At 34.9% G+C, this 25,278-nt stretch overlaps 4 protein-coding genes across 11 annotated transcripts; 1 reads left to right on the top strand and 3 right to left on the bottom strand.

Moving 5' to 3' along the window:
• Positions 1 to 764: 764 nt before the first annotated feature.
• LOC116853506 (mitochondrial fission regulator 2-like) lies at positions 765 to 4,902 on the bottom strand. Of its 3 annotated transcripts, none has more exons than XM_032834644.1 (5): positions 4,465 to 4,902; positions 3,793 to 4,003; positions 3,556 to 3,692; positions 3,250 to 3,481; positions 765 to 3,148 (listed from the first exon to the last, which is right to left on the bottom strand). In XM_032834644.1, exons 2-5 carry the CDS (start codon positions 3,975 to 3,977, stop codon positions 2,992 to 2,994), a joined length of 711 nt encoding a protein of 236 aa, XP_032690535.1. In that variant the 5' UTR covers positions 3,978 to 4,003; positions 4,465 to 4,902; the 3' UTR covers positions 765 to 2,991. The 3 variants fall into 3 exon arrangements, with proteins under 3 accessions (XP_032690535.1, XP_032690530.1, XP_032690538.1); XM_032834639.1 differs by having other exon boundaries at positions 3,793 to 3,977; positions 4,465 to 4,899; XM_032834647.1 differs by lacking the exon at positions 4,465 to 4,902 and adding an exon at positions 4,112 to 4,405.
• A 494-nt stretch (positions 4,903 to 5,396) lies between these two features.
• LOC116853445 (ER degradation-enhancing alpha-mannosidase-like protein 3) lies at positions 5,397 to 12,932 on the bottom strand. Of its 2 annotated transcripts, none has more exons than XM_032834547.1 (17): positions 12,811 to 12,932; positions 12,681 to 12,726; positions 12,493 to 12,593; positions 12,341 to 12,380; positions 12,142 to 12,254; positions 11,863 to 12,016; positions 11,542 to 11,670; positions 11,232 to 11,403; positions 10,988 to 11,145; positions 10,826 to 10,930; positions 10,383 to 10,727; positions 10,156 to 10,320; positions 9,987 to 10,085; positions 9,570 to 9,887; positions 9,275 to 9,488; positions 9,058 to 9,170; positions 5,397 to 8,962 (listed from the first exon to the last, which is right to left on the bottom strand). In XM_032834547.1, exons 1-17 carry the CDS (start codon positions 12,930 to 12,932, stop codon positions 7,289 to 7,291), a joined length of 4,068 nt encoding a protein of 1,355 aa, XP_032690438.1. In that variant the 3' UTR covers positions 5,397 to 7,288. The 2 variants fall into 2 exon arrangements, with proteins under 2 accessions (XP_032690438.1, XP_032690446.1); XM_032834555.1 differs by having other exon boundaries at positions 7,289 to 8,962; positions 10,156 to 10,317.
• A 2,261-nt stretch (positions 12,933 to 15,193) lies between these two features.
• LOC116853525 (multifunctional methyltransferase subunit TRM112-like protein) lies at positions 15,194 to 17,882 on the top strand. Its single transcript, XM_032834654.1, has 3 exons — positions 15,194 to 15,717; positions 16,104 to 16,205; positions 16,284 to 17,882. The coding sequence occupies exons 1-3, from the start codon at positions 15,640 to 15,642 to the stop codon at positions 16,476 to 16,478; spliced, it is 375 nt and encodes a 124-aa protein (XP_032690545.1). The 5' UTR covers positions 15,194 to 15,639; the 3' UTR covers positions 16,479 to 17,882.
• A 769-nt stretch (positions 17,883 to 18,651) lies between these two features.
• LOC116853483 lies at positions 18,652 to 24,831 on the bottom strand. Of its 5 annotated transcripts, none has more exons than XM_032834614.1 (11): positions 24,347 to 24,831; positions 23,812 to 23,956; positions 23,140 to 23,262; positions 22,802 to 23,001; positions 22,287 to 22,496; positions 20,967 to 21,138; positions 20,828 to 20,894; positions 20,602 to 20,761; positions 20,381 to 20,515; positions 20,145 to 20,258; positions 18,652 to 20,060 (listed from the first exon to the last, which is right to left on the bottom strand). In XM_032834614.1, exons 1-11 carry the CDS (start codon positions 24,418 to 24,420, stop codon positions 19,838 to 19,840), a joined length of 1,623 nt encoding a protein of 540 aa, XP_032690505.1. In that variant the 5' UTR covers positions 24,421 to 24,831; the 3' UTR covers positions 18,652 to 19,837. The 5 variants fall into 5 exon arrangements, with proteins under 5 accessions (XP_032690505.1, XP_032690498.1, XP_032690512.1 ...); XM_032834607.1 differs by having other exon boundaries at positions 20,381 to 20,518; positions 24,347 to 24,420; XM_032834621.1 differs by lacking the exon at positions 24,347 to 24,831 and adding an exon at positions 24,173 to 24,331 and having other exon boundaries at positions 20,381 to 20,518.
• Between the last annotated feature and the right edge of the window lie 447 nt (positions 24,832 to 25,278).

The following is a 25,278-nucleotide window of genomic DNA, read 5'->3' as shown; positions in this document are numbered from 1 at the left end:
AGATCTTTTGATAATTTCGTCTGTTTTAACATTTTTTTATAACGAGATGAGAAGATTTTGCATGATTTAAATTGTTTGGTTTTGAGAAGTAAATTAGACGATTTTCCAGCAAGAAACACCATGTCGCATAAAGTCAATTTATTGGCCACGCATTATCTAATAGCGAATTCGGTAGCTTGCACTAGTGCGCACTGAGTGCGCATTAAGGCTTGTTTACAGTACATTCTTATATTTAAGATCGTGTCTTAAATACATATTTAAAAACATTTTAACTAATAAAATGATTCGTACGGATGTTATACATATCATATTATGGTTAAAAATATTTGAGAATTTATTTGAGAATTATTTAAGACAATTTTTAAATATAATAACATACTATGAACAAGCCTTAGTGCGCACTCAGTGCACACTAGTGCAAGTAACCGAATTCGCTATAAGATATGTTCTGAAATAAGTAGCCAATCAAAGTAGCTTTATGTGCCTTTTCTAGAAAACAGCTTAAATTACACGACCGGAAGTGGCGCAGTACAAAGCCCGCTCATTTTCAGGCGCCAATTCGAAATCATCGAAATACATACAAACGCCATGATTCGATTTTAAAAAAAGTGCTTCGTATTCTCCGCGGTTCGTTGGAAGCGAATTTCGTGCGTGAATGTCGTCGTAGGAGTAAATTTCGCACGTTTGTAATATTGAAACAGCCAATAGAAGTGGATATTTCGTGGAACGGGCAAATTTCTTATTTCAGGAAGATCTATACGTGGTGTTATTTAACAATAAAGTTTATTTTCATAAGTCGTCGATAAAAGCTTCATGTATAAAACGCATCTGTACATTCGTAATATCGTCGAAGATACCGTTCAGTCTCCGAATACGAGTGGCGTACAAGTCCCTCTACGCGATTAAAATTGAGAATTCCACTTTTCGATTTTGTTACACATATCCACCCGCGGAAATATAGAAGCCTGTTGTATATTTATTTTAAAAAGAAAAAAAGCATCGATATTTCCGATTATTTGCCGATTCCTTTCTGTATTATTAAATCAACTGATATCAATTTGTGTACTACTTTTCTTTCCATAAAGATCCATATAGTCTTTACTTGAAACTTGTCCCACTTGTGAGATACTCAGATCTGAATTTAAAGAGTTAGATGAGTTCTTTTATTATATAATACATGTGACATTACGTATGCAATTGCGAAGCTGGAAAACACATATTTAAGTTCAAGCCTAAATATTTTACCCAAGACAAGTTTCAAATAATAACTATTAATATAGGTAAAAGTGTGATCTCAGATCTTTTTCTAGAAACGTGACATCGTATCGAACAGTAAATTTACCCCTCCTAGTGTAATAAGATCACTAGCAAATCTTTACGCAATGTAATTCTACTTAAAATTTCTCAGAATTTTACAAACAATAGATTTGTAAACGAAAATATCCAATGAGAAGTTATCGCAATTTTAGTACTTTAAAGCCCGGTTACAACCAACAGCCTGCGTTGAGTAAATCCGTTTTAGTGAATAGCTATTCTTTTTATACCGTTTTATACAGATAAGAAGACAAAAATTGCATAATGAGCAAAATTTGTTTCAAGTAATATCAGTGGGACCAGTCCAAAAAGCATTCCAAAGTATATTAACTCAATCCTCTTGTTAGATGCTTGTTCGCTATCCGAACGACCACATTATTTTCGTGAAAATAATTTCTATTAGCGAATTACGGTTGGATGCACCGTGGCGCGCATAGGTGCATACAAAAAGACTACCAAATCCACCAGAGTTTCTGAACCGCTGAACCACTCAGCATAAATACGGTGACTTATGCCGCATATTTCATCAGTTAAACGCTCACATGTTGTGTATATGGTTTTATATCAATTTGTGTGCGACAATATGTTCAATATTCGTCCAACCGTATTACCGCTATACATAGTTACAGATAATAATGACCGTAAGAAAAATAAATTTCTAATGATCCGCGTATGACTGTATTGCAATTATCCTTCATTTCTCATTTTATTCTCTTGGATGCGGGATTATTAATTCACCGGATTCAAGTCTTAGATAGTGGACAAAGTATCATTGATACTCCACATGAGATTTTCATAAAATTTAGACGGTATTAAAAGTTATCGTGAGATTGAGCGAATATCAATATAAAAATGAACTAATATATAATGAGATACTCTAGAAGAGTGAGATTAGTAGTGAAATATCTTGCACACTTTCACATACACACGCAGATCTTGATATTCAATATGTTCATTGAGGTATATTCTGCGCCAGCGCAGTTACAAAACTTCGAGTCAACGTTTTTAAAATTTAAGAGAAGCAGGTTCCACGTATTCAGACGTAACAGAATACAACTTACTTATAAAATTGTTGCAATACAGATCTCATTCTAATAGGTATGGACCAATAGAATTTATTTTTCTTACATCAGATCGACTAAAATTTCTCAATTACGTCAGTGATATATAAACAGTAGCAGTAATCGTATACTCTATCTATCTATCTATCTATCTATCTATCTATCTATCTACCTATCTATCTATCTATCCATCTCGTCACGAGCCGCCGTAAAAATAATATTTATCTATGTCGGACAATTGTATGGCTGGATCTTGCAAGAAAAACCACTGTGAGATTCTGATATCGCAATAGCTTTACCTGCAAAACTAGAGTATTTGCTTCAGTCGTAAAAAATTAAAATGGCCTTTCTCAAATCACACCAGCAAAAGGACTAAGCTTTGATCATGACTTCTTCCTTACAAAAGAAAGACTCTACTAGAGTTATATTACGTCGGTATAGTGAACTGATCTTTGGCTTAAGACTCTTACTGTAGGCTTCAGCTAATGCAAAGTGCAAATGAGATTACGAACGTAAACGGTATTGTGTACGTCGCGACACTTCTTATTACTTGATGCAAAAGTCCTAAATTTCGCGTGAATGTACATTGAATAACATTCGCTTTCACGTACGATGCTCAAAATGAATCGTCCATAGCTAGGTTGGCCGTCGACGAATTTCTGCTGTCAGGAGACTGCATCGCGATAGCGACGTAACGTCTTCGTAGTATCTCCTGCAAATCATTGCACGGGCTATTCTCGCGTTTCACTCGTATAGGATGTCCACCTGGAGATCTGTGAGAAAAGAATCGATATAATATTGCTTTAACTCGACTGAGAATTAAACTTTAAACTTTCGCTAGCACACAACGCCCTTTTCTCTCGTGACGAAATACCTCGCGATTGGCCGCAATTTTACGCTGTCGATATCACTCAGCATATCGCCCGTCGATTTCTGCACGTTCATCGTGATCTTTTTGCGATCCTCGATTTTATGATCTTGCAAGCTAGCCCTCCTCGCGATATGCGGCGTTGTAGGTGGCGGTGGAAGTGGGGGTGGCAGAGGCGGTGACATTGGCAAGGATTCACCGTCACCTGCTCCGTTGGGCAGAGATACAACAGACGCGTCTAAAGAACAAACGTGTCTTTGTAAATTTTCTCAATTATTCCCAGATGCTACATCTTGGACTTGTTGCACATACGTTTGGACATTTTGTTGTTTTTCACAATTGTGGAGATTTGTTCCCTAAGTTCTTGCAACTCCTGCTCTAGCGCGAGTAATCGCACTTCAGATCCAAAACTAATTGGTTCTAACAGATCTGGTCTGCTGCCAGAAAGTCTGTTACCAAATTCAATTTAAAAAAATGATATCATGATATTTTGAGATCTATACTTGAAATAATACAGTTCATTACTATTCGACAAGACAAATTACTGACCTTACAGGACCGTATCCGTTAGTATCCATATAATTGCTACTAGAATCCTCATTTATCATTGAGCTTGTCATGGAGTGCAAGGGTGTTACACTGACATAGATTTTTGGTGGTGGTTTCAGTGGTAGAAAGGAACCGATTCTCCTTACGATACTTCTTCTTTTTCCATAGTACTTGATATCACCCATCTTGAGGAGAAAACAATTTGATCCTTCTAATTAACATCACGATAAAATAATAGTGATCAGAGAAATATATATTGAATTGGAACAGATTAGAAGAAAATGAGTACAATTTAGGTTTAGAGTACGATTCAGCTTACTAAGACAGTTATAAACGGAAGCTCTGTACACGCAGTGGTAACAAATATGTCTTTAAATCACGATATTGGAAACTAACAAAACATTCAATAACACAACCATGTACACTTGTTCAATATGCATTGTCATCTTCAAACTTTTTAAATACTATTTTATCACAAATATGTCAGTTTTTCACAAAAATTTAATGTATATAATCGAGGTACGAGATATATACAAGATAGGCGAAATATAAAGGAATTATTGAAAGGAATATTAATGAATACTACATCATTGTTGCATCATTAATGAGTCAGTAACACATGGTAGATATACTGATTCATCGTGTACGTTGGAGACAAATAGAATGCCTTACCTTCGCAATCAATTGCTAGCGTGTCGTAGATTCCGATCTGTGTCGCAGAAATACCAGTGCGAGCTCGTAGTGCGTCTCAGATACTCGATAGCGTACATCAGGGTCGTCCGAAATTCGAAATTAAAATAGCTCCGTTACATTGACGCAACGCCAACGACGACTAACAGACAGGTTGTCGTAAGTCCGAAATGTGAACGTCGAAATACGTATTTTCGAGCGTTGGACACGCGACTGCACGTCTTGAGTGCTTTTACGACACGCTCCGATTTAACACGCAGTTTCCTCTGTCCAGACGTAACGATTTGCGTGTATCACTTTCGTTTATTCATTACCGTATATCGCTCGTTTCACCCTGGTGAGACGAGGTTATAGAAAAGTGCAAGCGATGTGCTACTAATGTTACTGACTACAGAGGGTGTCCCAGATCAATCTGTTTTTCCTGTAAATTCTCCGACTATTTTCGAATCGATTTTCCCTTTCTAAAAATTCAAGACGGAACGTTGTGCATTATGCCAGAATAGCCAGTCGTTTATTAAAAAATGTGAATAAAAGATAAAAGAGGAATTAATTCGAAATTGACAAGATAACACATATGTTGAAAAGATGTATATTGTTCTGTTACACCTTGTACATTTTGTTTCCCCTCTGCTGCATTGTTGCTTTATGTTCATGCACATCTGTTAGATGATGTCAAAACTATGCCCACAGAATATTGATAAGTTTGCAGTGAGACATTTAAAAGGTTTGGAGGCAACAATGTGTATAAGTACATAGAATTGTAATTTTATTTTGCACTGTTTAAATGTTTTTGGTCAGTTGATACTGCAGTAATAAAAATTTAATTGAGAAAATGAACATATTTATCTGTGTAAACTGCATATATGTTATATGTTTGCAATAGTATTTAGTAATTGCATTTTAAACATTAGTCATGTTTTTTTAAATATTTTTTTTTTATTTCAACATGTATCTTTCAAAAAAACCACTTACATATAGTGGTGTATTAGGCAATATTCATATATACAATCAGACAACTTACAGAAAGGTATAATCACTTTAATGTACAATATACTCGATAATATTCAGTTTGGCATCCATCAGCAAATTGTTATTCGACATCAAACAGCAGACTCATTAGATGCGCATTATAGTGTTTCTATTTACAATATATAATATGCATAATATAGCATATAACATATATATATATATATATATATATATATATATATATATATGTTTAACTAAAATACATGATATTGAAATCAATATAGTGAATATTTGGACACGTGTGCACATTAAAGAATGATTTCTTATGCTATTACAAGGGAGATTAATGCTGTACTTCATAGAATGTATTCATATATAACTGGTGTACAAGTTCCCAAGTAAAAAAAAAAAAAAATATATATATATAGTATATAAAGCAGAAAGTTATCAAAAGGCCAAACTTATATTGGATTATCTCTGCAACACTATGATAGAATTTACTTTATGTAACATAGTACTTTTCTTATACATTATATACATTGACATATCTCTGTATGTACAAGTTTATGTACATTTAAGGCATATCTTAACCTACGGATCACAACTAAAATAATTTTCTGAATCGTTACATTATTTTATATTTAACATATCGTCGTTCATCGCCTAATACCACATTGAATGTAGATTTGAATTTCCAGAACTTAACATGAGTCGGCATAAATTAGATTTGTTTATATAATAATGAGAGACGATATGCAATTGGCAGAAAGTTTTGTTAATCAATCTTTAACATTAAGCGAAGAAAATTTGTCTGATAGATCCTTCACAATAGATATTGTGTCCTTCACAATAGATTGAGAACTGCTTTAAAAACGTATCTATTTGTACACTAAATGTTATTTTAAACACTGCAATGTAAGATAAATATATATTATCGTTAATAATGGCACATCTTTGGAGTAAAATGGTACAAAATGTCAAAAGAAGAATAATAACAATGTGTCTATTCTGACTCGTAATGTTATCAGCTCGTACATCACGGAATATTAGCGCTTTTCTCTTTTCATAAATTTACAGTCATATAATACAATTATATAATACATAGAAGTCAAAGAATAGACTCATCGAAACATAAATCTGCTTCTGTGGAAGAAATAATATGCCGTTATATCATATACTTAAACATATAGATCATACTACGATACACATGTACATCAGTGTTTAGCGCCCTGTTCAGAATATCTTCACAACCACTTTAACACACGTGTGTTATACAAGCTACATCCACAGTACCTATTATACATTTTATAGTAACATCACCGTTTTTCACCTGGAATAACAAATCGAAATAGATTTTCTCGTAAGCACCAGTTCCAAGAATCCAGAAAATCCCTTTATAGAATTATAATATATAGAGTCGTTACACTCTGACGACTTTAATTTTTATTTCTTCTTTAAAGCCCACTTTAAATTATTGATAATTCGCGACAGTGAATCGTGAGAGTTTCATACGCCATATAATATAAAAAACACACTTTCAATTTTACAAATGTATACATATGCGTATACTTACAAATCTAATTCTGATGTTTTGTGCTTTATTGCGAGCTGAATTCTATCGCGAATTGCATATCGTCTAAAGTAGGCTTTACGAAGTAACTGGAATATTTTTCTAGGATATCTTGTACATATAAAAGTCATTAAAGATCACTGCACGCACACCTGGATCACAGTGCAAAAATATCAGTTGAGGTGCAGATAGCCTTATGGCCGTTGGAAATCGAATCTTTGTCTTTGCATAATAATTATAATTTGACCTAAATTTCAAAAGCTATTGTTATAATTCATCGTCGATATGTTTGGCTTTATGGGTTTTTGGTTTAACTTCCTTATCTTTGTTTATGTTCTTGGATTTTTTTTTGTATTTTAATTCACTTGATTCTACAGCACTATATTGCGGCTTTGAAACTTGTGAGTCCTTAAAGTCTTTCTCCTCGTTGGCAGCCCATATAGGTTTTTTAAATTCTTCTAACACATCAGTAGGTACGATTTTACTTTCAACTACATTCTTCTGGTTAGATGGTTTTGCCTTGGAGTCAGTTTTGTGTTTATGTTGCGTGTCACTGATTTCCTTTCGAATTTCCTGCAATAATGCACGTCTTTCATCAGTAGAAGTTGTTTTTGCATTAGAAACATTTATATCCACTGAAGAATCTGTAGATTTTTCTTCTTGTCCGTCTTCAATGACTGTTTCCTCGATTTTTACATCTACTGATTTCGTCGTTCGCAAGGAATCTATCTCCTCCTTGAGGGAACTTTGAGTTTTACTCTTCCTATCTTCTCCTTTACTTTGATTTTGAGGGGAGTGCAAAGTAATTTTACTCTTATCGGAATTTTTGCTTTTCTTATTTTCTGTCACAACGTTCTTCGACACATCATTCGTACCTTCATACTTGTGCAAGATATTTTGCGCGGAATGTTTCACTGCTTTCCCTATTTCTGTCAGTATAAAGTATTCGAAATCCTCCAATTTCTCGGTATCCAATTCCTTACTTTTCTTTAGGATCTTCATATTTTCATCTAGGATCTTGATATTTCTACCTTTAAGATCCGATTTTCCACCATTACTGTCGCTTATGAATTCCGCGACCGCTAAGTCGTCCTCTTTAGTTTTCCCAAGTAAATTTTCTCCTTTATCCACATTCTTCAAATTCTTTTGCAGATCAGCAATCAATATATCGTAATACGAACTGTCTTCCTCTCCCGCTTTCTCCAAATGCTTTTGCACTCCGTCGATTAATATTTCTTGATATGTAGTATGCACCTCCGCGTGAATGTGATCCAAAAGAGCGATGTGTTGACTAACGATTTCGTCTTCCTCGTCGAATAGATCCGCTAGCAAGTGACGTAAGAACGAATAATTTTCCACCTGTGCGATGCCCGATTCCGAAATTTTGAGCAATTGCTCCATGTCGGGTCTTACCGATTTCATGTTTTTCAATTTCGTAGCCACAGTCTTTAAATTTAGCACCATTGTATCCATGTTTGTGAGCAGATATTGTTTCAACAGTTTCTGTTTCGTTGGTTCTAGTAACTGTCCCATCTTCCTAATAGACGAATTAGGCGCAACAACTAGCAACTCGCTCAAGAACCAGCGAACTTTGTAGGACAACGACGTTTTAGTTAGCACACCTCGTGCCTTATTTACCCAGTTGTAATAGCTTTCCAAAATAAAACTCCTAATTCGTATACCCTTATTTTGCTTGCTGTTCAGGAATATTTGATTGACAAACACTTCCTTTAACTGATACCACAAAATCTCTACTGGCGTAGAAACTGGTCTTAAGATAATAATTGCATCTTCGGACGGCGCGGTAATCCTCACTTCACCACCAAGTGAATCTTTGATGATTTCCGCATGAAAGTAATGGAAGTCGATAGTATCCTCTTGATATTCTTGAGATTCGACTACAGGAATCGTAATATCCAGGTTAGATGCTGTGTTTGCTGCCTATAAACATACAGAATTTCATTGTTTTTTTTTTTACAAAATAAGGGAAATTTTTTATAAAATTCTTGCGAGTAAAAACTTAAATACCAACAGACCTGTGGCGTCATATGTCGGCTAAGAAATGATTTTAACGATCCTTTTAGACGTTCAAACAGCGACAAATCTGTAGGTGCTTTAAGTTGAACTTCTTCTTTCGAAGAATATATTCCTATAATTGACAAATATATAATGAAATTAACGTATAATTAGCCTGGCACATGATATATCTATAATTTTTTTTATTATATGACATATTTATTATCCTTATATTACCAAGTGTGACAGTGAGATCGCCATTCGCCGCGTTAATAGCTTTCATTAACTCTGCCGCTTCCGTGAAAAATAGAAATACGACGGGTATTGTAACGTCGTCCATCTCCTTTCCGTCACCGGACATTGCGAACATGGGCGAAGTCGCTGCGCTTGAACCAGCAATATTGTCCAACACTATTCCAGCAAGCGCACCAGCCTGTTGAATTCTTCGCGCCTAAAATTGTATACAAAAAAATAAATAAAAAAATATAGAGAACCGGTTAAAAAAAGAGATGTTCTGCGAAAAGTAGCATACTTTTTCTATGAACATGCAATTTCCACGATCCATGATTACTATCTTTCCTGCCAATTTGTCCGCGTTGAGCAAATCGGTACAAGCTGCGGGTGGATACGTGAATGTCACTTTTCCGGTTATCTTATCGAAACTCTGCAGTTCGGGACCAAACTGTGCTGGCCCAGCTAGTAGCGTAATTTTTTCCGGTGGATCAGTCTTAGGTTTCACGAACGTCACTGTTTGCGGCTTAGTTTCTGGCTGTTGCGTTTGCATTTTACTCAGTTCGACCATCTCCTGCATGAACAGTAATCCTTCCTCCGAATCTTGCGGGGTCTTTGCCTATTTGAAGAAACAAGATACATTAATTCGTTGTGAAGCCAGATAATAACAAAATAACAAGCAAAACTTATACAATGCTTGATGTAACAAATTAGTTACATTAGAAAATGTGTGCAAAAGTTGAACCCGCCCATCTGCTAGAGTTAGAGTCGTTATTCCCATATCACTCAACATTTTCAGATGTTCCAAATTATTAGCCTATAGAAAAAAAAGTTTTTTAGTTATATTTCTTTACTAGGACAGATACGCCAGTATTATTGAAATATACCTGAAATTGCGATGCGCTTAATCTCCGCTTGAGTGACCGCCTCGGGCATACATCTTCGACCATATTTCTCAAAGGTTGTCTCACCGAAGCGGGAAACAAGTGCAAGCTATTTGGACAAGTACGGTCGAACTCGTCCACGTGTACGATATCGCGCTCGAAATCCTGCTTGATTGAAACGTCAAAGATACAATTTCATAATTTATCTTAGCAATATATTATACACTTACAGACGAGATATTTGTTCTTATGGAAGCAAGTGTGAGTGGCAGTAGGTGGCCCTCGGTGGTGAAGATAAATTCATCCAAATCTAAAACGAGTTCTCCTGGTTCCGTAAATAATAGAAATAAGTACTTGAAGGTCTCAGACAATACAAAGCTGTCCATTGTATCATCATGCTTGTTAGTTCTAACGTCTGATACAGCTGCATAACCGCACGGAACTCTCGCGTAGGTTTGCAGACTCTTGAGCACTTTACGTCCGACTCCTAAGTAATAATGATCGCCTGTAGCTCGGTATAAGAAATAGGTGGACTCTAAAAACTCTGGTCTTAGTGGATGATGTCCCCAGTGCACCTACATTTTATAAGATATACATTATAAGAGAAAATATATAAGAAGAATTGTTTAATGTTTATAATTAAGACCGGTCATAATGCTAAAATAATATGTACCTGAAAATCAGTGGTGAATGCTTCTGGTATGAAATTATGTCTTTGCATAACTTGATACAGCATTTCGTGTGTTTCTACAGCAGGTTTGATGTCACCTTTAAGCACCTAAAAAGTAACGTCAAATGAGCAATTTCTTTCTTATCAATCAAGTCAATAATATACCTGCAAACCTGGCCAAAAGGCCAATAGAGCATCCATGAAATTTTTGGAATTAGTGTTTGGTCTATGCATGTGTACGTCCAATAACATAGGTCCTTGACTAACATACTTCATTATAGCTTGGTAGTGCTTGTTGAAACGTCCTAGGTATTTTTCATCACCTGCACATAAAGTACAAAATAATTATAGATGTTTTCTTGGCAGCATAAAAATGGTAGCGCATATACAACTATATACAGATAATTACCGAGTAAGATATACGCTTTGAGACAATACTCATAGTAAGAGTCTATACCAGCACCGACCCCGGAATCTCTTCGTACCCAATCTCCAGAGTTTACATTCAGTACAGATCCCATCAAGTCTGTACCGCGATGCCTCATTCGCCATAGAACGTCCATGGCTTTCTGTGCTTTCTCCTAGGGAGATGATTTAACTATTTTATGATAATAGTTTAACTATTTCAATATTAATTGCTTTAATTAATAGAGAATACATACACTATCATATTTAGTACGGCATTTAGCCGTTTCGTATCCGTATAGTTAATAGTTTACCTCGAAAATCGATTCTCCTGTTAATCGCGACAGAGCAGCCATTTCTAGTATCATACTGCCCGCACAGGCAGTACAAGTTTCTCTCGACACTTCCATAGGAACTCCTCTCATACCATGTTTCAGATTGATCTATAAAATACGTAGATGTTAAAGTAATCGTTTAGCAAGCAAACAGCGTCTGATTTGAATATCTTAACACGCAATTATTTAATTTTACAGTTAGTAAAAATACAAAGGAATTCATAGGTAAAAAATCAGGATAAAAAAACAATCGCGCGTGTATTAACGTTTAAACCAAGAGAGTATTGTGTAAACAATCACCCTGCCATAAGGTATTCCGGTAGTTGTATTAAATGCAGGTAAAAATCGGTATCCTAAATCTTTAGCTAAGTCTAGAAGCTCTCCTCTATACCATGGCATTATATCGGCTCGCTGTTGCAGATATTCAGCTAATATATGACCACTGAGAAGACCTCTGTTAATAATAACATTTTAACATGAGGTATGTGCGTGTGCGCATGTGTGTCATCACAAAAATATTCATAAATATATCTTACACACACATATACAATTTTTACTTCAACAACATGATTTACTCACCCCAACATCCTAATATTTGTTTCAAACAGAGAAACAATAACATCTGTATCAAAGCTTACATCTCTAGCAACAAGTTTGACTGCATTCTCAAATTCTTCCAAATCTCCCAGTACCTAAAATGCATAAAAAATATTTACATTTAATTTTTTAAAATAATTATAATATATCAAGTATATATAGTTATTTTTATCAAACTTACCACTAATGTATCTAGTGTATCCACCAAAGTAAGTGAAAAACTAGAAAATTATAATACATGAATGTATATTAGAGAGTGGATTATAATCAAAATGAAAAATATAGAGGATTTTACCTAGAAATACATCTATATGATTTAATACTTTTTCTTACTTTCCCAATGTAGAATCTATATCACCCCTATTCGGCTCTGATCCTCTATATCGTCCTTTGCAGCTTAATGGCATCAATTCATCAGCAGGATACGCATTATCCTTGAAGAAAATAAAAAAATTATTGTACATTATCATTTCAATATCAATAATACAACTAAAAACAAGTATTTGCAACTTATTATTTACCATGTACGCATTGTATGCATGATAAAACATATCCCTTGCTTCTTCCCTGTAACATATAGCACAAAGATAAAAAATTGATAATGTTAGTGCAGTTGATGTTGTGCTATCATGGACAATAGAAGATACAAACTTTAAAGCTTCTCTCTCTTCCTTGCTCATGTATTCTGAGGGGTCGTCTTCGGATATAGCCCATAATGCCTGTATGCTACATCCCAAGAGCAACAACCCCCAAATAAGAGTGTCGCAAGCCATTGTTTGCTAAAAAAAATAAATCCCCTTTTTGTCAAGATCTCACTCTCGTGATAGTACACATGGTCCATCAAAGTTCTTCTCAAATCAATTCATCTCATCCCGACAATCTCCATTATCGTGCGATAAGAATGTGTACAACTTAAAAAAAAAAAATTCAGAGACACTACAAGTTCTTTCTCTCTACATATAAGATCTTTTCCTTTCCCCCTCTACACACGAGACATATCACTGTTTTTTAAATCGATGACACATATCACACGATCCAATCGAAAGACCTGTGTCGTTTTATGTTACACATACGGTCTTGCCGCTCCGGCCAGGTGGCAAGACGTGTTCGACGTGCGATCGCAAGGACGAATCATACATAATTCTCGGCGGATCGCGGTCGCAAACGGGATTTCATAGATCGGTAAATCCTCTCTTTCTCTTCTCACTCTCTCGTGTCGTATCCGAGAGGTGAGATCTGACGACACGTCAAGAGTGGTTAGAATCCAACTTGGGAACGGTGAGGATCGCGCGCGCCCACCGAGTACCGTTCTCGTCGTCGGCCGAGATAAACAATGGGCGGTAGGGACAGCTGATTGCGTATTTTCATCAAGGCCAGATGATGTGGCCGCAGTCAGTTCGCTGAGATGATTTTGCACCTCGTAGCGCGGCATACGCGAGCTTCACCATATGTTCCGCGCGCGGTGAACCCGTTCACGTTCTTCCGTTCTCGCACTCTCTCAGCTCCCGACACTCACTATATCCGTTCCGCGAATGAACGACTACCGATATTCCGTCGACATCAATTGCTTCGCGGCGAACGATTTCTCTGCATCTGACATGATTATCGCTGCTCGGTATTATCTCTAACCAATCTGCCGAGGCGAATGCGACTAGAACGGGAGCAGTCACGTGACTGTCAGCTACTTCGCCACGAACCGGAGCGCGAGACGTTTTTTCCGGAAACGCCGAGGTAATCTTGTCATTTTGTCTTTATCAATTGACACTCGGCTTGACCAAATTGCGCTCGTCGTCCAAATCGTAGCGCATTTTAAGTGCGACACAACGGCCGAGAAAAGAAATTCCAAGCATAGATGCTTGCTGAGAATCGCGAGCAAGTTGGAGAAGAAAGAAGCGTTTTTAGATCATCTCTTATCGATATTTTCGATTCTCTAGTCTCATTTATCCACACTTTCATGAGCAAATCTTCAAAATTATGTTGAAAGAGTATGTGCGCTAAAAATAATTGACTTACAGTTTGACGTTTATTCATAAACTGTCAAACGCAGCTCCGATTTGTGGTTTCATGAATATTTGGGCGCAAAGTATATGTTTAATTTAGGAATATTCGAGCCAAAACTGAATTGCTAATCGAATGGACAAGTTCCTCTTTCCTAGGTTTTTCGATTTTTTTGCCATTTATAATTATTACGTTTTATAAGAACAATATCATGAGAGTGGCCATTAGTCTGATTTCAATGGCCAGAGCTAAGTGCATTTTCGAGACGCCATCTAACAAAGTGCGCCTTTACTACATTCGCTAGGCGCATTTTCGTGGTGGTAACACAGATGTTTATACTAAACACTGAATATATACTATCTGGAACGCGCACTACCTCTTGAGTGTTGCAGGATGAGAGAGAGCATGTTTGTAGGTTTCGAACAGAAGCGTTTTTTTGTGACCACGGTAGCGTTTGGTTGGTTAGTTTGGTCCACTTAACGCTCGCAACGTCTCGAGCGTCATTCTATATTTGTTGTTCGAGGCGTTGCGAGCGTTAAGTGGACCAAACTAACCAAACAAACGCTACCTGGTCAAGAAACGAAAAAATGCCTCAAGATTTGGATTGGATCCTATTGACATTATTGGGAAAATCATAATTGAACTCTTAAATGTTTTTCAAAATGAGCTCTCTAAAGAGTTTGAATATAAGGGAAGGAAATATTGGATGGCAAATTGAGGAATCTCACAGAAATCGTGGATTGATCTTACTAAAACGAGAAAGATATCCAGGGACATCATATGTTTAATTGCCCGAATTAGATCCCATCATATTAGCTCTGGGGAGCATCTTTATGCAAAAACGATCTTAGGCCAGTATTCATAGTCGAATCTTATTTCAAGACCGTCTTAAGTAATGTCTTAAGATACGAATACGGCTCGGTGATTGGTTCATAACATCTTAAGACAATACTTAAGATGATCTTAAAGATCGGACTATGAATACCGGCCTCAGACTCCGTCCGCTGTGATTGTGACTGTCCAAATAGGGACTTGGAATATATTTTATTCAAATGCCGTTTACACCAGGTAGGATCTAAGAAATTAATTCTATCTTTATACGACGTTGGAATTTAGAATGTCCCGGAGATCATTGAGGCAACCTTTAAATCCTATACCTCTCCCTTTAAATTCATCCTTTCTTTTTTAAAAAACACAAATCAGAGTCTATAATACACTAGTGCGGATAATGATATATGCTCGTCGTACATTTTGGGTTGTGTACAACCCTTTACATATAAACATTTGAAAACGGTGAAAGGTCCTGCATGACACACAGAGGAATGTATACTAATCCAGAGAGAGAGAGACACAGAGACAAGAGAGGAGAGAGAAGCAATACGCGTGATGTATGTTGCGTAGCGTCGCGCATGTTTATACTTCTGTTGTGTTGTTGTATTAAATAAGTAACTCGCAGTTGCCGATTGCTGATTATTAAGCGACATGAAGCTTCTCACGCACAATATGTTAACATCCAAGTGTCTGAAAGGTGTGACGGTCGGTTATCCTCTGAAAATCGTCGTAAGTGATCCTTCGATTTTGTCTAGCGCGGTGAGATTGAGGTTGGTTTTCTTATGTAGGATCATAGTGATGTGTAAGATAATTGAGACGCTTTTGCTTTTTAGAAGGTAATTCTTATGTATTTATAATTGTAATGAGTCGCAGTCAATGATAACTTGTAAACAAGATAATCATTTGGATTAAACATCTCGGTTGGTTTAGTAAGGATAGGTTATGACAATTATAATAATTTATTCAAATCGTGTTTGTATTTATCGTCGAATACTATCTTACTCTGAAGAACTATACTTAATACCTAACCTCAACCTCAACCTCAACATAATATATTTTACTTTTTGTACGAAATCCAGGTAGCAAGATCAAAAGATACTTGTAAAATTTTGCAGGCAAGGGATATCAGAGTATCTGAAGTAGATTTCAATTCAGATTTTATTGCTAGGATAATTCCAAAATTAGACTGGACAGTGCTGTGGAAAGCTGCAGAGAGTGTAAGTCTCAATATGTTTTCGTTGAGATGCAGCATAATATTTTATGATAATAGAATATTATTAAGCATCTTGTTACAGATAGGACATGTTGGTGAATTACCTCAGATCTTGATAGAAGATTTTGAGACGAACGAAGATTTTCTGAAAAAGGCTCATCATGTTCTATTAGAGATTGAGGTTATAAACGGCGACTTACTGTGTCCAGAATCTGGCAGAAAATTTCCCATCAATGATGGCATTCCAAATATGCTTTTACATGAACACGAGGTTTAAATAAAAAATATAATTTACTATAATATTAATATAATTTACAAATATTAATATGACACTGTTTCTTTAACTGAGATTGTTATATAGCTAATATATAACTCCATTACAACTTGTTAGTTTTTTTCCTTTTTTATACAATATGATTAATAACAACAGAAAAACAAACTAGATAATATGATTTAGGATATTGTAAATGAGTTTGCAAAACTTACATTTGTATCTATGAAAAGACTCAAAATAATTTATAAAATATAAATACTAAGTGACACATCACACACTAAGTTGTCACTAATATTATTTTTTAATATGTTAAAATATGATCTTGTAATGCCATGAACCAGTAATGTTATAAGTTTCAGCAAGGGTGTTACTATGGTCAAAACTATGTTTGTTTAAACAAGAAAAATTCGCCTTACTTGCCTGGCCTACGTTATGTGTAATTTATAGATTGGTAGCACTTAATATATAGGTAACTTTATTAAGTTAGATTGTCGCATATATAATATGATTACAGATATTTTATTGCACAGATATGTCTAGGGACAATGGGATACAACTTTTCTTGTATCATTTGCAATACTTAACATACAACATTTTTCATTTACATCACGTTTATATTGCTACTTAGATAATCCGCCCAGATATTATTTACTCTATTATCCGAATGCAACGTTCTAGGAATGTAACATTTTGATACAATTGTTTTCCTTCAGCTATAGAGCATAGCAAATCATTGTAGCAATATTACAGTGAAATACATTAAATTATAAGTAGAATAGGGAATATATATCTCAATATATGTTTTCCTGGAATAATAGATAATACTGATTAATACATGAAAAATATGCTTATTGACAAAATATTTGCGCACGTATGTAAGATAATTGCCTTGGAATCAGTTTAAATATTAATTATGAAGCAACCAGAGTTATTTGCGTCTCCGTGTGTAAAGAATTATAATAATTTACTAATGCAAGAGAATATTCTGTTGAGATTAATTTCTTAAAATATGTAATAGCACAAAATTACTAACATTTATTGCACAAAACCCTTTATAATATTTAATTTGTTATATACATAGTAATGAAATAAGTGTTAAACTTTGTTTTCACTTTGCAACTAAAATGTTCTCTTATAAGACATGGAATAGACAAATATAAGTTGAGACATTACGAAAAATATATCTACTGCTATTCACTCTGACACACATCTAAAATGTAGAAATCTGATATCGGTAAATAATATTTTCTCTATCTAATGAAACATACATATAAACAGATATATTCGAAAAGATGCTTTAAATTGAAAATGGCTAATATTATTGAAGGACATGTGTATTCTACTTGTACATATTAGTTTTCTGTACCAATGGCAATGCTCAAAATATAGTCAAAATATATTACTTTATCCCTTGTAATTTTCTTCAAGAGTCAAAAAGCTATAAAAATAGCTCTCAACTAACATTTCAGCCACAGCCCATCTGTTATTAATGTTTTAACCGTATCTTAAGTATTCGTAAAAGGCTGGATTATTCTTGAATCAAGCTATGAAAATATTTCTGTACATTAATTTGACTATAGCGTATATAAATATTAATTTTTGTATTATAGTTTACTATTAGAAACCTTATTTTGGTTACGGCCCATTCTGCATACTAATGGAGATTTTGCTGCATTAGAGATATGCAAGTTTTCTACTATAATACTTCACTTTACTTGTTTTACAATGCAAGCTTATAAAACATATCTCTAAATATACGTCCATCTATTGGAATTTCTTTCATACCTATATTTCATTAAAATATATTCTAATACTGTATGTATATTGGCTTCAGACTTCAGATCTGAATCTGACTATTATATAGTCAAAAAAGGAAGTCCATTTTGTAGTATTTTTCAGGAATTTATCAATATTAAAATATTTATACAGCTGCTGTAACATATGAAAATATTATTCAATGTTATTAGCATTTTTATTAAATTCTAACATTTTATTAATAATAACAATGTCTTATTTTACAAAATTGATGGTATTAAATTAAAGAATATATTAAATTTTGTCAGTAATTTTGTGTACTTTAATACTGATAAATTCCTCGGAACAGCACATAATTACTTATTCGATAAAATTAATGTATATTATATGTACTTAAAGAAGTATTAATACTGCATAGTACTTTCATTACACTAACGAGCACATGTAAAATTATTACCAATTACTAGGACATGTAAGTTAATGATTTCCGAAATCGTCTCGAAGTATTATTAATGGTTAGATATGGCCATGAATGTACTTCGGAACGTTTTCGGGAAAGCGAGATTTTCTGGCTCTATCAATTATCAATGAATAATACGTCAAAATCTTTATTAAACTTATCCATATGCATGGAAAAGTTTAAGAAAGACCTTGTCACACACTATTTAGACGATTTAACCACATACACAATTATAGAATCAAATTGTTATAAAGTTTCCTCATTTAATACTCAAATATGTTGTAAGAGAACTTTGACGTATTTTATGGACACAACATTAGACTGAATAAGATATGTCAAAGATGAAAATGCTGTAATTTATATAGTATCTTATATATGTCATTATAGTATGTATTAGAGTAGAATTCTGCGAGATATACAGCATAATTGCGTGTGTGTATGAGGAAGATCTAATAGTGTATTTGCCACTGGAAAATATTACACCACATCTCAATCATCCTGCATTATTTCCCAAAAATCTGATATTTCTTATACATCTGACATATTCTGTATGTATGTAACTTGGTGTAACGCAGCTAAAACATCAAACGTCTAAAAGAATGGCCTGCTTTTAGATGCTTCATTGCTGCACTTTTTTAATATTCCGACATTTTTGAACTTTTACTTATGTTCACACATATGTAGTTACATTTACAATGACCAATCTAAAAAATTTTGGCAAGATCGATGCATATGACGTAATTTACATGCGTTCACATCTTATTTAAAATTCATAACTTTTCGGAAGTATAAACTTCCTCTCTTCCCTTTCCTATTTCTCTATAAACAAATGGCTTACGCAATAAATATAAATAAAATAGAGAAATAAATTCATATTTATTACGATTTGATAGTCAACAAAATACAAATCTTTACTAAACTAGAATAAAGTATAACGTAAAAAATATAATAGATCAATATCCCCGTAATAAACATAAAACAAATATTTAATATAAAATTAATGACGTTCTAAGGTATAATTAATATAAATTAATAATGTCCTGAGGTAATTTTTCGCAACAATTGAACAGTTGCTACTAAATTAGGATAAAATATCTTATTATTTAACAAAGGCAAAAATATCAAGAAAGAAACAATTGCACATATTTCATTTACCGCGACTCTCCGTATTAGCAACATTCCTCTGTGAATAAATGGAACCCTGAGCCAATCCCCTTATTGGTCCTTTTCGTAACTCAGGTTGCGCACCTTTAGCGAGACAATGATTCGTAGAGAGCAAATTCCCATCGTGTCCTATCGCAAGCGATCTTGAGAATGGTTGCTTGTATAGTAAGCTGGGATCCGGTCCTGACCATGGCGCGTAATCCGGCCTGAAATTTTCCGTTTAGTTAATATCCGCGAAGATCTTACACGGCATGTCAATAATTTGATGATAGTTATTCTTTTAAACATACAACAATAGATCGTTATCAGCTCCTTTTAGTAAATCTGTGTTCGTTCCTATTGGTTTGGTTAAATAAGGGGATTTATATTCTTTGTCTTCCGTAGTGCTAGTTCCACGTGAAACTCTAATGGGACATGCAAAACATTGTTAATAAAATATCATTACGTGAGCCAGAGTATTGAAATATTTACACAAAGATCCACGGAAGATGAAATTATTTAAAAAGTTTTGAAACAAACATCTTACTTCGGTATCTCAGTCTTATTTTTGGACCGTTTCAACTTTTCAGTCTCTCCCTCTTTACTTATCTTCTTAATCGGGGAAGCTGTTAATTTTATAGCTTCTGTTACTGGCGGACTATCTTTTCGTTCGTCGCTTCTGCTACTGCAATATTCAATATGTGATAAGAGAAAGAAAAAAAAGAAAATTTTCGTACAGACGCGTATGTTGAAAACTTGAAACTTTACCTTTGGCTACTAGAAGTACATATTGGTCGAGTAGCTTCTTCCGCTACTACTATATCTAATATATGTATTGCTCTCTCCTCGTCATAATCTACGCTATCCATGGCAAGCATCACCACTCGATCTGGCACTGTCTTATATTTTTCCATTAAACGCGCTTTCACTGAAACATTTTCCTCGTGAAGTTTATCGGTGAGTAGAGTGGAAACAAGGATTATGGAATACGTACTTTTATTTTTCTCTTCCGCGCTTTTCATTCTTGGCGGAGGTGTGGGAGCGGCTGGTTCGCTTTGTGCCTAGAAAAACAGATTTCTTCTTCTTTTCTTTTGCGCAAGATGATATATTACACGTATGAGGCTCTCGATTACCTGTTCCTGTTCTTTCTTTTTCGCTAGAGCCTTGGCGGGAAGAGTAGGATTCCGTTTCTCATATCCTAAGTCGATTAGCCTCTCGGACGCCTTCTGCACGTTGTTATCGCTCTGTTCAAGTATTTCTAGCAATATCGTTTCATCCGCTTTTGGAAATACGTTTTTCAGGTACCTGTGCACACATACCAAGCATATAAATGTTTAATACAAACGTACCACTGCTACGTGCGCGACATACAAACATAATATGATGCATTACGTATTTTATGCACTTTATGTACCATTCAACATAATATATTTAAATTATACTTTGATTTACTGAAATAATCAAAATAATTTAACATAAATTTTATTTTAAACGTGGCTCGTGTACGTAACAGATTAATAAACATATAAAGAATAATAATTAACATTACATATCATGTATGTGCATGTGATCAATGTCCAAAAATAAATTTACGATAAAAGCCTTTTCTGCTTCATGTTGGATTATTCTGCACCTTTATTAGTATCTTTTTGACACATTACACACGTACATACTAAATCATGCTTAGACTTGGTTTCATTTCGGAATAAACAAGTTTTCTTGCTATCATAAATAATTTATCATACATAACATTTGTCAGCAAAATCAGATTTCAAGTTGTTATACATCGAAGAGGTACATGTGAAAACTCTTTTATTCCGATAGAGATATGTTTGTAAAATAATAACTAACATAACAATATCTAATTAACAATATAAGCTTTACTCTTTGTGCCACTAAATGTCAAATAAAAATGATATCGATAAACTAACCTATTCTAGTGTAAATTTCATACTATCCAACATGTACGGTACTGTAAACCAGGAAGAAACTGAAAGATTAAATAAAAGCTTAAATAATAAAAACATCACAAAACTGGATATTATTGCTCTATATAATAAATAAAAGATAATTTTTTTTTCTTAAATGCAACAAAAGCATAATAAAATTAACAGCAAGAGATAAACCAATACTTCGTATACAATACCGTGCACGATATAAATTATTAAAAATAATCTTGAAACAATCGATCAATTTAGGTAATTCATTTCATCTCGAGTACTCAATGTCTAAAAGCAATTTAAAGAGATGCATGGATCCTTCGTACATGCCATTTGCTTCATATCGATAATGTCGTGTACGTGTGTGAAATATACCAGACAGTTGCAGAAATACAAAAAAAGGTGGCAGTGCTGCTCGTCTGGTATATCTCTTTGGAGCTATTACGAGGTACGATATCAACATCTAGCATCCAGACTGGGTGAGAGAGACTGAAATTATAATGTGGGTTAAACCTAAGTTTCATTTTTGGGGAGTTAGGGGCTGGCCGGACCCCGCGAGGCGGACTCAATGTTAATGCTGCGTGTATAGCGTGAGCTGGTAGACGCCATCTCGGGATTGCATAATGCGAATGCACTCCCACAGGTGTGCACGGTCCTGGTGCACAAAGAGGATTCTTTTCCACTTGAAGAGCACTCATGACCAAAGCTGCTCTGTTATGGTATCTGAAAGACATTGGCTGCCGACTTAGCACCAAATCTAACATTGTGCTAATTTAGAGAAATAGTAGCGGAGGACAGATTCGATCGATATGTGGTTTAAAAAATTAATTATCTCTAATACTTTATATATACATATATATATATATATATATATATATATATATATATATATATTTGATATTCATATCGATATCGATATTGATATTCATGTTGATTGTATGTGAAAATGTTAGATAGTGTGAGTAATCGAATTTGAGATAAGATCTTGCCAATGGATAAGCCTTATCTTGCGCGATAAGTTGACTTACTTTTTCAGTAAGAGACGAATATGCGTGTCGGAAACGGTCGGGAACACAGCATTGATTTTCGCTACTTGTGACTCCGAATCCGTGTTTTGAGTAAAACTCGTCTCTGTGTTTCGCACCGGAGTCGGTGATCCCAGAGTCAAATCACCAAATCGTGTTGTCACCGCGCTGGTGGATTTCAGCGATAATGGAGTTTTCAGCTCCTGCACATACACCAAATTCTAATTATATAATCGGTCAAGGGAAGAACAAACATTGTAAGATCATAACAGTTAACTCACTGGCAAACATATTCATGCCTCACTAACATTGGACTGATTCAGATATCGATATCTACTTACCTGCCCACTGGGAGGTAAAAATGCTAGTTGTGGATTATGATAAGGGGACGGTGTTGGATAGATTTGTGGGGCTCTGTGAGCACCTGTATAACTTAAGTGCCCACCACCTCCGCTTCCTCCGGTCTATTTATTTGTGGTATATTGTGTGTGTTATCCAAATGCAGCGTGTGCATATCACAAGAATACATACATTTACAGTGTAATGATATGCAATGTGATTTGAGTGCAAGATATATATATAGGACATATTTTTGCACATATATACAAAAGAGCACATTTATTAAGTAAACAATATCTCACATAATGTGCTTTATTTGTTTGAACAATCTCATTATATAATATTAGATTGTATAATACTGATTTTTCAATATCTAATTAGGTGACAATTCAATTAGAGATGTTAGATATATATAAAATTTATATATATCTAACACATATATACATATATCTGAGTTGCTTCCAACTAGAGAAAAGTGTTATTTCTCCTCAAAGATATTCTTTTCCATTAAGAATTACTTTATAGCTGATTATAGATAAATATAGGATATACTTTATTTTTATACATAAACACAGTATATGCATAAAGTCTCTTGATGGACTTATTGACCGCGTTATGCGAGACCTTGCTATGCACATGTATATGTATGCAACTTAAACTAATTGTTAACTGACCTGCATAGGAATATCTTGGGAAGTGGTGGTGGTGGCCGAACTCAGGGCCACCGAGTTTTGAGATTGTATGTATTGCGAGTACTGCCAGTACCTCACTCTGGGGTCCTCCCATGTTGTAGTGCGATTGAAATGATTTATGAAATATCTGAAAATTATCAATTAAAGTACACTCAATTTTTCGCATCGTAGAACATTGCGCGAATCGATTTTCGATAATAAGTATTTTTAAAACTAATGCGCTCATTAGAGAGATACAAAAAGAAAGAAAAAGCGAGAGAAAGAACACTTAAACATTGCGTATGCAAATTAATTAAGACGCGCAAAATATTCTTCTCGTCAATGTTCCCTTCGTGACACATACGTTGACGATTTGTTTAGCTCGTTTTCGTCTGAGAATTTGCGGTTCAAATGCATCGAGGGTCAGTAACGACACAGTATATATAATGCGACATCGCTCCTTTAGGTTGGGAGAGATCTTGGTGGAGTAGTAGTAAAGGAAGGAGGAACGAAATTCCATGTCGAATTTTTTACATACGGACGACCGCTGCGAATGTCGTATCTGCATTCCCAACCGGGTGGTAATTGACTCCTGTCACTCTGCTCCGCCATTTTTCCACGTTCCGTGTTTTGGACAATTGCAGCGTGGGCTGTTACGTATCACTGACCTCTCACACGTTCACTGTCACTGTCACACACCGTCATTTATTTGACTTTGCTGTGATATCACGTTCGTGCGACGAAACAGCGAGACCAATACGAGACTTACGACGGCGTTCTACTGAGCCGGTCTCTCAGATCTCGCTCCGGGGAGCGCGATTAAACCCCATTTAAACCCCATTTCCATGAACGTGCATTCCGTAGGAAGTATATTGCGCATGTAAATCAAGAATGAACGATTGCTCTTGACGTTTTTCGTCCGTCATATTACACGTGCAACTTTTGTGTTTCTTCTTTTCTTTTTTTTTATAAAATCCAAATTGAACGTAGAAAGTGATGTTTACGTTCATGAAAAATTGGCTTGTCATGCGCGACGCATGTCAGCATGGGATGCCAGCCAAACAATACTCGAGAATTTCATGATTTTCCTGCAGTTGGTATCGTTAGAAAATCTGATTTGCATTTATAGTTCTCTCATTTGAGTTATCTAAAATATAGACGTGATATGCGAATATAATTGCAACGAGATAGTTACTTGAAATTTTAAGTTTCACTTTCTGTTCTTTATGCACTGCAAGTTTGGTAGGCATTTTAGATAATACAATAAACGAACAGGAAAATAGATGTCATGAAAAAATAAATATTTTATTTGAGTAACACACAGTATAATTCTGATGTATTAAGTATAATATTTTACACAAAAATCGTTATCTATCGAAGTAAAAGTGAATTCATAATTTATAAATAAATAATTTTCAATAATTCTTGCCGCGATCGCGTGAAAACTTTCTGTATAACAAAAATATATCT

The sequence above is a fragment of the Odontomachus brunneus genome, unplaced genomic scaffold (assembly GCF_010583005.1).
Source record: "Odontomachus brunneus isolate Ranch 3 - 2012 unplaced genomic scaffold, Obru_v1 Obru_scaffold_006, whole genome shotgun sequence".
NCBI classification, from domain to species: domain Eukaryota; kingdom Metazoa; phylum Arthropoda; class Insecta; order Hymenoptera; family Formicidae; genus Odontomachus; species Odontomachus brunneus.
Note: the sequence above shows the minus strand (reverse complement) of the source record. Positions and strands in the feature narration are given on the sequence as shown.

Coding starts and splice junctions, on each gene's coding strand:
- LOC116853506 (XM_032834644.1), bottom strand. CDS start 3,977: ATGGGTGATATCAAGTACTATGGAAAAAGAAGAAGTATCGTAAGGAGA. Junction 3,693..3,792: donor AACGGATACGGTCCTGTAAG/GTCAGTAATTTG, acceptor ATTTGGTAACAG/ACTTTCTGGCAGCAGACCAG. Junction 3,149..3,249: donor AAATTGCGGCCAATCGCGAG/GTATTTCGTCAC, acceptor CTTTTCTCACAG/ATCTCCAGGTGGACATCCTA.
- LOC116853445 (XM_032834547.1), bottom strand. CDS start 12,932: ATGGCTTGCGACACTCTTATTTGGGGGTTGTTGCTCTTGGGATGTAGC. Junction 11,404..11,541: donor CAGGAGAATCGATTTTCGAG/GTAAACTATTAA, acceptor TCATCTCCCTAG/GAGAAAGCACAGAAAGCCAT. Junction 9,888..9,986: donor TTTTGCACACATTTTCTAAT/GTAACTAATTTG, acceptor TTCTTCAAATAG/GCAAAGACCCCGCAAGATTC.
- LOC116853483 (XM_032834607.1), bottom strand. CDS start 24,420: ATGGCGGAGCAGAGTGACAGGAGTCAATTACCACCCGGTTGGGAATGC. Junction 23,957..24,346: donor GACATTCGCAGCGGTCGTCC/GTATGTAAAAAA, acceptor GATAATTTTCAG/ATATTTCATAAATCATTTCA. Junction 20,895..20,966: donor AAAAGAAAGAACAGGAACAG/GTAATCGAGAGC, acceptor CTGTTTTTCTAG/GCACAAAGCGAACCAGCCGC.
- LOC116853525 (XM_032834654.1), top strand. CDS start 15,640: ATGAAGCTTCTCACGCACAATATGTTAACATCCAAGTGTCTGAAAGGT. Junction 15,718..16,103: donor GTTATCCTCTGAAAATCGTC/GTAAGTGATCCT, acceptor AAAATTTTGCAG/GCAAGGGATATCAGAGTATC. Junction 16,206..16,283: donor TGTGGAAAGCTGCAGAGAGT/GTAAGTCTCAAT, acceptor ATCTTGTTACAG/ATAGGACATGTTGGTGAATT.